Source organism: Egretta garzetta, unplaced genomic scaffold (assembly GCF_000687185.1).
Source record: "Egretta garzetta isolate BGI_Z169 unplaced genomic scaffold, ASM68718v1 scaffold353, whole genome shotgun sequence".
In the NCBI taxonomy this organism is placed as follows: Eukaryota; Metazoa; Chordata; class Aves; order Pelecaniformes; family Ardeidae; genus Egretta; species Egretta garzetta.
The window spans coordinates 163,736-175,193 of NW_009259307.1; the positions used below are offsets into that span (position 1 = coordinate 163,736).

An 11,458-nucleotide genomic window follows, 5' to 3' on the forward strand; every position below is an offset into this window, starting at 1 on the left:
AAAAAAGAAAAAAAGAAAAAAAGAAAAAAAAGAAAAAAGAAAAAAAGAAAAAAAGAAAAAAAAGAAAAAAGAAAAAAAGAAAAAAAGAAAAAAAAGAAAAAAAAGAAAAAAGGCTTTTAATATCAGCTTTGATTCTTGCAATCTTGAGGAATTCAAATCTCTGCATAGGAGCTATGACAATACAGACTTTAGATAATTAGGGAGCAATTTTAACTTATGAGGTATTTTAATAATCTTAGCTATAAGACCATGAAAAGCAAGATTGGTAGGTAAAATAAATAAATAAATAAAAAGATAGATTTGGCTTACTATGCAAATTTGCTTTAATTTTTTTTTTTTGATCAAGCACACCTAGAAATGATAGTATGTGCATCTTAACCTGTCTCTTAGTAAATCCTGAGGGCTGATTTAAATTGCAGGTGGTGCAATAGAGAACTAAAAATTAACTTAAAACTCATTACATTTTTAATGGCTAACCCTGTGGCTTGCAAGAATTTTGCTAATCAAGAGAGACAGATATGTTTCTTGGCAGCTTTTCTTTACTTTGGTCTCACCCTGGCAGGACATACCTGGAGATAGTACACCTATCTGAAGGGGCAGATGAAACTAGCTGCATCTGTTGGTAGGAAGCCTTCATTGCACAGCAATGTTAATAGGCTCTAAAGCAGCTGTTAACAAAGGAAATAGTCATGCTGTAGTTGTAGGCCCATGTATACCTTTCTTGCATGTAATGTGAAAAGACTGAAGAGGAGGAACACCTCAGTTCTCTCATGTGAAAGCAATTCCTTTTTTGTGAATCTTAAAATAAAACATCTAAAATTAAATGCTCCCAATATTAAAAAGTATCCAATCTCAGTTTCACTGTTCTTGGATAAAGATGCTCTTTTACAATACATCAAAATGTGTTTCAAGTCTACAAACTATATCCAATAAATATATACTGACAGATCAGGTATTGATTTGGAGTATTCACTTCCTATATGTAATTTCAGGAAAGCAATTGTTTCCCACATGATGGAAGTAGGTATTACGGCTACCTGTACAAATAGGTGTGCGTTTGGTTTTTTCATACTGTGGGATAAAGTCCAGTGGTAATATCCTTGTTTCTCACAGTATGTTCTCCTGTACTTTTGGTTACTACATCCTATCCTAAGCAGTCCACTGCAAGGCAGCTTTAAAACACAACTGCGAATAGTAAGTATCTTCAAAACAAGTCAATCCAATCATAGCTATGCAACAGCCGAATATACAGACATTTTCTTATGATGATGATATGGCTATTTCACAAACAACTGGAGATGCCATTAAAGCAAGGAATCTCAGAGTACCTTAAAAAAAGTTTGTCTACATAACCACACAAGTATCCAGATTATCACAGGTTTACAAACAATTTCACTCTAATAGTGAAATAGCTAAGACCAGTAATTCACAATGAACACTGTTTTGCTTTTGTTGCTACAGTTTCCCCATTCTGAATACTATTTGTTTTGCAAAAAGAAAAAGACTTCCTCCTATCTGGGCTATCACTGTACTCACAAACCATAAAAAGCATGTCAGAATTTGGCTCATCCTGCACATCCCTGCAACTGAAGCACCAAAGAGCAGCAGCAGCAGCGCTTTATCAAAGCCTTCAGGCCACTTTCTTATCTATCTTGTGAAACTGCCCAACTGGAAACAAATAGAGTGTCTTAAGTTACACAACAACTAAGCATTAGCGTCAACATTTGAGTACTATTAATAATCAGCATACAGAGCATTGTGTATGTCTTTAATTACAGAGACACTACTTAGCCCATCAGGTAACCTATGACAGAGGTTTGGTACAAGTATTTCCAAGGGCAAGTGTCAAGTTTTCCTCATTTTTCTAAATCATTCCTCAAAAACATACCAGAGAACAGTACACTTCAGTTTCAGATGTAGGGTAAAACCCAGAGTGGCTAAAATATGTCAAAGGCTTTACTTCTCTTAGTGCTTTTGACCACTTATTTGGGCTGTCATCCAAATGCTATCATAATACAATATTAAGCTTTTGACATTAAATAGCAGAAAACACTGAATAATCTTTCATTAGCATCACAAGAAAGCAATTTGTAATTGCACTAGTTTGCTGTACAGATGACTGTAGCTGCAGGGTGGACAGAGGTCAACAGGATCTAACAGAGTTACCAGTTAAATTAGAAACCATAGCAAGTGTTCCCAATATGCAGGGTCTAGACCCCGAAAATAAAGTGTATTAGCAAGGGAAGCGCATGAGACTGTTTTAATAGCTTGCTGCGAGAAGGTCAAACTCACAGCTGTGCTTAGCAGCAACCTCCATCTAAGAAAACAAAAAGAGATGGAGCCTGAAACATACTGCCTTGCTTCAGAGTCTCTGCATTTCTGAAGATGCGTATGACTGACTAGCCAAAGTTAGCTAACAGGATGGAGTGGCTTCTGTTCGGCTTGTCAAGCATCAATGTAGAAAATGTGCCCACTTAGTACGTGTCTGCTAGAAGAGCTTAGCAAGCTGCCCACATTGCCAACTCACAGGCAGCTGCATGGCCCCATGGCCCAGCAACCAGTTTGAGCCACCACTGCCTGACACAGCTAGGCTTATGAGCTCAGCAATGAGCCTGTCTAACCACGGACACACTAGTTGGAGCCAGCTCCACACTTGAATCAAACAGCTGTCAAAACATTGCTGTAGCCACATTGCACAAGTAACTGATGTGGAGGCAAAATGTGCCACCAAGAAATGAACTGGTTCCAACCGAGGAGGTCAGGGGCCCAGAGCATAATGCAGGAAGGGGAGAATATGCCCTTCCTGGGCCGAGCTGTCGGGCAGAGCACAGAGAGCACAAGCAGGATGCACAACCTTCCCACTGAACCTTCCAGCCACTGCTGCAGCAGTACCAGCACCAGGTAAGCAACTCCATTGCTGGATTTCCAAAGCAGCGTTTAAAAGCCATAAGAGAGGTTACTTGGAGTACTTCCCCCTGTGGTTTCACCCTATTCAGGGAGCTGTGTGGAGACTTCAGACGTTGTATCTTCAGAATCAACTGGGTCACTACAGGTCTGCATTTGTTTCTCAGTCCAAGGAGTACATTTGCATAGTGCCATTTGAACTCAGTCTGGACGGTGGTTCTCAATGAACTCCTTTATAGCAGCCCCTAATAATACCTCATTTACTTCCCAAAAGCACCACGTTCTAAACTCCTGGGCAGCCCAAAGAGAAAGGGACAAAGGGGAGGCCACAATGTGAAGCAGAAAGGCACTTTTCCACCCCCTCCACCACCACAATGTACAAACGAAAGCAAGCACCTTTGCAATTCAAATCCACCCACTGTACAGAGATAGCTGTACTTCACTCAAAGTCACTTCCCGAAATAAACACCTAAATGAATCTGGGCCAAACTCTGACCACCTGAACCCAGCTACAAAGTAACTCCAGATATAACCTGCAATCCATGGATTTACATCAGTAGCTCCCACAACAAGCAGGGCAGTTATGTTCAGGTCTGAGCTGACCACTTTTTTTTCCCCTGGCATTTTTCTCCCTCCTTCATGAATCCCAAACACAGCTCTAAGTGTTTTGTTACGGTTACCAAAGCTGAGGTACAGGCGGTGCTGAGGTGTACTTCAGGGGCTGACAGATAAGCAGGCTACTTATCTTCTGCAACTGATGAAGTTTATAAATAACTGTTGGCTAACTTCCCCTAACAGTAAAAGGGCACAGATAACACTGTATTGCTTGCTAGTGTGCTGGCTGCTGTTTCATTGCCTTTCTACCAGCTCAGCTCTATTTCATCACTGCCACCATAACAGCGCTCCTGTTGCTGCCAAAGCTGCAGGTGTGCCTGTGACTCTGCACAGGACCTGTCCTCCCGCCTCCTCACCAGACCCAGATGAGGGGAGGTGGACGCAGGGAAAACATGGAAGGTGGAGCAGGACAGCTTGCAAAGAGGCAGGTTGCTGTGAATTGGCCACAGCGAAGGGGAAGTTCAGCTAATAGCCTGCTTGGATTTGCAGCTGAATTACGCACACCCAAAGCAAGTGGAAAAATGCTCCTCCTTGCTTGGTGAGCGCCTACTTTCAGCACCACACTTGCTGCACTGTCAGGTTCTCCTCCAGCTGCAGACATCTGGAAAAAAGTTTATTTAACCTTGGCTTGCTCCAGGGTGCTTCCAGGCAGAGGTCAGCCCACTGCACCTGCTGGTGTAAGTAATTTCAATTAACTGCTTTCAACCGAGACCAATCCAAGGCAGGGGTGAGAAGTCATTAAAGTAATGACTTTTAACAATACTACCTTCACATGCAGGTACTGTCCTAGAAAAAAGTGAAGAGCACCTGAAGTGCACCTTGGAAGTGCAGCCCTACCCGGAAAGAACATGCGACCTTAGCTTTTTACCTCTGACTAAGGTAATGAAGCTACCTATAGATATGACTCAGGATTGATCCATGTCATGATACAGGCTTCTTTCTTGCTGCCTGAGGGTGCTGGGGTGTTGAGTCTTTCATGATGGCATTATGAGCAATACTAAACTATTACAACTTATGCAAGCTAATTCCCACTCTGGATTGAACAGCCAAACAAGCTACAGAAGCTTGCATTGCTGCCACTTCACAAATATGATGGCTCACTCTCCTCTCACTTGACTAATTTTTCAGACTAATAAAAACTTTGTTACATGATATGCAAATTTCTCAGCTGTAATTTGGGGGTTTTTAAACAAATTTTTGTAATGACTGTGTATGAAAACACATGCACATAGTTAACTTCTCTATATTTACCTCATCTACAAGAGAAAGATGACAAAACTGTGCACAAACCTTATCGTTAACACCATAACAAGGATATGAATGCCCTCAATTACTAGGAACTAAAGAATGTAATGTAAAACCTTCATTTCAGTTCAGAGGAAAACAGGAGTTAGATCAAGCAAATTTACATGAAGAGAGATCAACAAGTGCCTGCAATTATTTTGTACACCATCAGTTTAACTTTGTTTTAGTGACGTCAGTAATTTTTAAGGATTGTATGTTTTTAGAAACAGTTGATGAAGTATCATTCAAACTGCTCATGAACAAAACTTTGAAAAAGTCACAGAAAGCGTTCACAAATTTAGGGGGTACTGCATACACAGTATGTCCCTACGGAAATTATAGGCACTGAACAGAACAAGTCATCGTGGTTTTGAAATGTGTTTTTCCTAAACCTTCTTCATCCATTCCTAGCAACTGGAAAAATTACATGGCACTGCAATTCACGTTCTGAACAGCCAAAGTAAGTATGACCTTGATTTCTCTCATCAGCATAACTAATTATCACAAATTCTATACCATCAACGTGGCAGTGATATAAGCTGAGGTGGCCAAGTGCAAAGCAGTAATGGTGCACAACCTGTAGTCAGCTATTAAAAGCTGAGCCTCGTCACAGGCTAAAGTCCTAGCTAGAATTTTATACTGTAGTGTAAATTCTTATATTACTCTTAACACTGCAGGACTTGAATTTTCATAAATTTTGACAACCCCTTAACAAAACAGCAAGTACTATTCTCAGTTTTTAGAAACTAAACTGAAACTAAACAAATGTGAATGTTGGACATAATACTTAATTGCATATAGATCCACAAATCACTTCCAATTGTAACTAACTGCTCCTTTAATTTCAATTGTCACAATTACTTTCCTTCTATAGAAGTGACAAGTCTCAGACCTTCAGTTGATCTTCCCAGTTTTCTCGCTACCTTCATTCTCAATGACAAGATGAAGACAGGATAATTTTCAAGTTTGCATACATGAAACTTACTCTAACCCCATTTCGTTGGAACTGGAAAAAAATGCTTGTTTGAAATGCCTAGTTAGAGTTTAATTATGAAAACTATTAAAAATAAATTGAATAGGCTTGTCCTTACCTTGGTAAGAAGACACTTTCCACTACATAGAAGTCTTGCATAAGAACATCTCTGTCCGGTTTTGATGTAAGGTTTCCTACTGTGTATCCTATTCCCAGCTGAATAGCACCTTTAATAGCAGAGGATGCAGTCTGCGTAAAAGTAAGAATTCAAGCATGAGTTTGCTAAAAATAGATTTCTGTTATTACCAGTAAAAATGTATGCTAAACTGTTAATGATTTTCTTAATAACAACACCATGCACCATGTCATCTTCACCTCCAAGACCTCAGAGAGATAACTGCTTTTCAATTAAAAGAAACGCTATGTTGTAGTGAAAGCTACAAAAATCAATTCTCTGGTTATACAGACTGAGACTTATCAAACTGCACAAGTAATTTAGACACTGGATTCTAAGTGACCATAGAATCACAGAATGGCAGGTTAGAAGGGACGCCAAGGATCATCTGGTCCAACCTTTCTTAGCAAAAGTACAGTCTAGGCAAGATGGCCCAGCACCCTGTCCAGCTGAATCTTAACAGTACCCAGTGCTGGGGAATCCACCACTTCCCTGGGGAGATTATTCCAATGACTCTTGGTGAAAAATCTTGTGTCCAATCAGAATCTCCCCAGGAGTAGCTTGTACCCATTACCCCTTGCCTTTTCCATGTGTCTGCTTCTAAAAAGGGAGTCTCCATCTTCTTTAAAGCCACCCTTTACATACTGTAACATGGTGATGAGGCCCTCCCCAAACCTCCTTTTCTCAAGGCTGAACAAACCCAGTTGTCTCAGCCTTTCCTCATATACCAGGCTTCCTAGTTCCGTGACCATCTTTGTGGCCCTTCTCTGGACCCTCTCCACAGACTGTCCACATCTTTTTTTGCATAGCAGGGACCAAAACTGAACACAGTATTCCAGGTGTGGCCTGGCAAGCAGTAGAGTAGAGTGGGATAACGGCTTCTTTATCTCTGCTGGGGATGCCCTTTCTGATGCAACCCAGCATCCTGTTGGCTTTCTTTGCTTCAGCAGCACATTGTTCACTCACATTGAACTTATTGTCCACCAGGACCCCCAGATCATAGGTCCCTTCCACAGAGCTGTTCCCCAGACGGGTAGATCCCAGCCTGTGCTGTGCTCCTGGATTACGTTTTCCCAGGTCTTCCCAGTCCTTACATTTGTCTCTGCTGAACTTCACAAGGTTCTTATTAGCCCAGTCTTCCAACCTATCTAGGTCTTCCTGCAGGGTGGCTCTCCACTCCGAAGTGTCCACTTCCCCAATTTGGTATCACTGGCAAACCTCATCATCCAGATCACTTATGAACATATTAAGCAGCATTGGGCCCAATATCAATCCCTGGGTGACCTTGCTTGTGACAGGTTGCCAGTTTGAAAAGGAGTTATTTACCACCATTATCTGCGTGCGGCCTGTCAGCCTGTTGCCCACCCACTGCACCAACTACTTGTCCAGACTATAACGCATCAGTTTCTCCAGGAGGAGGCTGTGGGAAACAAGAGTGTTGAAAGCCTTGGATAAATCCAGGTAGACAATACTCACTGTTCATCCCACATCAACTGAGCAGGTTACTTTGTCGTAGAAGGCAATCAGGTTTGTCAAGCACAATTTGCCCTTGGTGAATCCCTGCTGGCTTTTCCCAGTCACGTGCTTCATTTGACTTGTGATAGGATTTGTTCCATAATTTTCTCAGGGACTGAAGTAACATTGATAAGCCTGTAATTTCCTGGATCCTCCTTTAAGCCCTTCTTGTAGACGGGGGTGACATTATCCTTCTTCTGGTTTTCTGGGATGTCCCCTGATCTCCATGACTTCTCAAAGACTATGAAGAGTGACCTTGCAATGACATCAGCCAGCTCTCTTAACACCCTTGGGTAGATAATGTCAGGGCCCATAGATTTGTAGAGGCCAAGCTCCTGGAACAGGTCACATACCAACTCCTTCACTGACAGTGGGCCTGCGTTTGCATCAACCTAGATTTTTCCCAGTCCTTGGGGCCCAGCAGTGCTGGTGAAGACAGAAGTGAAGGAAGTGCTGAGAACCTTTACCTTTTCAGCGCTGGTAACTAATTCACCTCTACTGTTTAACAGCGAGCCAATATTTTCCTTCTGTTCTGCTTGTTGCTTACATACCTGAAGAACCCTTTCTCATAGTTTTTGACATCTCTGGACAATTTATATCCAAGCTGAGCTTTTGTTTTTCTAACTGCATCTCTGCACACCCTGGCAATGCCTTTGTAGTTCTCAATGGGTGTTCATTCAGTTTTCCATCTTTGGTATGCTTCTGTTTTGGTTTTGAGCAGACGCAGAAGCTTGCAGTTAAGCCAAGGGTGTTTCTTGCTCCACCTACTTCATCCCCTTCAAAGGTAAGGGAACTGGTTTTGTGCTTCTAGAAAAGTGTTCTTGAAAAATTCCCAGCACTTACTACCTTCTTTCTCCTCCATGGAAACTTCCCACAGAATCCATCTCAACTGAGCTCTGAGCAAGCTGAAGTTTGCTCTTCTAAAATCTAAAATCTTTGTCTTGGTACTAACCTTTAGTGTGCTCAGCAGGATCCCGAACTCCACAATATTGTGATCACTGCTGCCAACGCTATCACTAATTGAGAGATTACAAAGCAGGTTTTCTTGGTTTGCGAGTAGCGGGCCCAGCAGTGCCTCATTCCTGGTTGGCACATCTAACATTTGTATGGGGAAGCAGTCCTCTACACATTCCAGGAACTCGATGGATGACATGCAAGCCGTTGTATTGTTCTACCAACAAATGGCTGGGTAGTTGAAGCCACCCATACGAACCAGGTTCTGTTGAACCGAAGCTTGCTTAAGCGGCCCAAATATTGTTTCATTGGCCTTAACATCTTGATTTGGAGGTCAGTAGCAAATCCGTACTGTAAGATCCCCCTTGGAGACAATCTCGAACCAGAGGCATTCAATAGGGCTTCCACAGTCACCGTAGTTGACTTCTGTACAATCAAGGTTCACCTTAACACAGAGAGCCTCTTCCTTCTCTTCTTCCCTGCTTGCCATTACAAAACAGCCTACAGCCATCCATCACAATCCTCTTAAGATTTTTCCAATCTAACCGGATATTCAAACTACTTCAGGAGTTTGAAACAGTACGCATTATCTTCTGGAAAAGACAATCACAAATTCCAGGTGATTGTACATGCATGGCAAAGCATCACAATGCAGGCTAATGGTTTAAATGCAGATTCTGGAGATAAATGTATTTACAAAGTTCTGCTTAACAGTCCATGTGAGAGGTGCATTAACTGGGGGGAATCCAGAGAGAAATGAAATTGATGAGGAAAGAAAAATCTCTACATAAAAATCCATATGCATAGAGTGAAATGACTTAAATTCAATGAATGGGGCTTGCAAGGGAGAGAAGTGTTCAAAAGGACAGCACCAAATTCCGGCAGACACTGTGTATGTGCAAATTGAGACCATTTCTGAAACTTTCTCACACTGACTGGACAATCCAGCTGGACTAAAAAAAATTGCAGAACTGAGTCAAAAAAAAAAATTGGCAAGATAGGAACTCTTAAGAAAAGATGGAAGAAGTGAATAAAGAAAACCACTGGGAAGGGAAAGAAGGCTATCAGGAAGGGATTATCTTGCCTTGGTATGGTGTATTTTCACCAGTTTGAAGATACCATTTTGGCACCTGTTTTCAGGTTTTACCTCCCACTCACCAAAGAAGCAAGAGACTATCAGTGGAAGCAAAGAACACCAAAAGTTTCATGGTCAGAACTACTTCAGCACTTGAACAAGAACATTTCAGGAGTGGGAATTACATAAGAAAGGGTTCAAGTACACAAAACTACTCTTGTTATAGTTCTCAGAACATCACATGCTGGAGGGACCCCTTACTTCTAGAAAAGAAAAGACAGTGATGTGTAGCTCCTAAATAATTAAGACTGCACACCAAACAGAACTTGCACTTGCATAACAGTTCAGAACAGGCAATTTGGTAAGAACAAACAACACCACCATTCTTAGACTGCTACTTTGACTATTAAAAAGATTTGGCTTTGTGTCATAAGAAGATTCACATTTTTCTTTCCTTGAAAGGCCTCTATTCATGAACGATTAATGCCCAACAAAAGCAGTAATTATGTAACTTTGATCAAACCAATACACATACAAATAGTTTCTGCTTCATAGCTGGATGCCCATCTTGTTCACTGCCACAGCAAGAGATTATGTCTGAAAGAGCAGCAGATAGCGTATTACTGTATTTTATTAATGAGAGAGGATAAGCCATTCAAAAAAAAAAAAAACCAAACCAAAACCAAACCCAAATCAAAAAACTAACTGAAAAAACCCTCAAGGCAGGTAACCTGGCAATGTGATTTCAAGAGACCTCTGGATCACCTTTCAAGCTCAAAACCAATTTCTGTAGAATTTCTGCAAGTTCAAAAGATAGCCTACAGTCTCTGGAGGGCAGAATGTAAGGCCTTCCACTAGTATGGTGCAGACCTTACCTACAAGGTTATCTTCTTGTTAATTTCTACTCCTGTTCATGAGTGTCATTAGTAATCACCCATCATTTTTGCAGCAATCACAGCAATGCAATGGGTTAAACAGAAAAGCAATGTTATGAAATCATTCAGGATACTTCAACAACTGCTTTAAACAGTTGATAAAAATGACAAAAATTGACAGCAGTTACAGCATGCTGAACACAATTACTGGCCCAAAGTCAACTGTCTGTGGACCACTGTCAGAAGTTAACCCCAACAAAGGCTGGTCACCCAATATCCTCTTAGCAAATGACAAGTTTTTGTTTTCACAAGCCTTAAAATGAAAACAAAACCAACCTTGGAATTTTTCTCAATACAAACAACTTGTCTTGGTCTAATGTCTTTATTATTATTTTGTGATTAAGAACAGAATCCAAGGGAGAGATAAAAAAGCTGCTCCTCAAGCCTTAGGGGAAAACGTTCTTGATTCATCCATTTTATTACTACAAAAATATATTTATTGGACTCTACAAAAATAAAATTGAAAAACTGAACTCTCTCACACATTCTTCCTTACTCAGGCACTTCTTTTAATGCCCAGGAAGGCAGCAAAATCTAGTTTCAAACCTAAGCCCCTTATTTCTTTTAATTCTTCTTGAATACTCTCCTGTTATGGAGAAAGGAATAAAATTTAGCAACATCCTGTGCTATGAATTCTTTCTTTTAGAGACTGAAATAGATTTTTCTTCCTAATAGCCTCATGCAGACGTTCAGGAAGTGGCCCTGAGTTCATGTATCAGCTGTAATCGTACAGTGGCCATTTATTGGCTCCAGTACTGTGGATCCTAATGTGCCGGGCCAGGATCTGTCCTCCTTGGCAACACATAACAGCATAAACTTGAATGGGTGCACACACACAACCTCATCTCTCTCAGACCAGCCAGAGTCTTACTGACTTACACTAATCTTTGCTTCTGATGCTACTGTTGGAAAGGACAGACCTGCCTTTTCCTCTCCAGCCCCCTGAGCCTAAGCATTGGTACTCTTACCACTGTGCCAGCAACAGTTTCTCTGTGTCCAGCCAACTAGTTACAGAAGAGACAATACAA

At 41.1% G+C, this 11,458-nt stretch overlaps 1 protein-coding gene across 6 annotated transcripts in view; it reads right to left on the minus strand.

The window, feature by feature from the left end:
* Positions 1-11,458, minus strand: part of PIP5K1B (phosphatidylinositol-4-phosphate 5-kinase type 1 beta) — a 108,562-nt gene that overhangs the window by 56,670 nt on the left and 40,434 nt on the right. For 4 of the 6 annotated variants that reach the window (XM_035891712.1, XM_035891707.1, XM_035891708.1 and 1 more), the window contains one exon: positions 5,895-6,025. The exons of 1 other annotated variant lie outside the window; for it this stretch is intronic. In XM_035891712.1, the coding sequence (XP_035747605.1) occupies positions 5,895-6,025 (131 nt within the window). Of the gene's footprint in view, positions 1-5,894; positions 6,026-7,427; positions 9,014-11,458 lie in introns of all 6 variants that reach the window. One more of the 6 variants, XM_035891713.1, reaches the window with a different exon arrangement.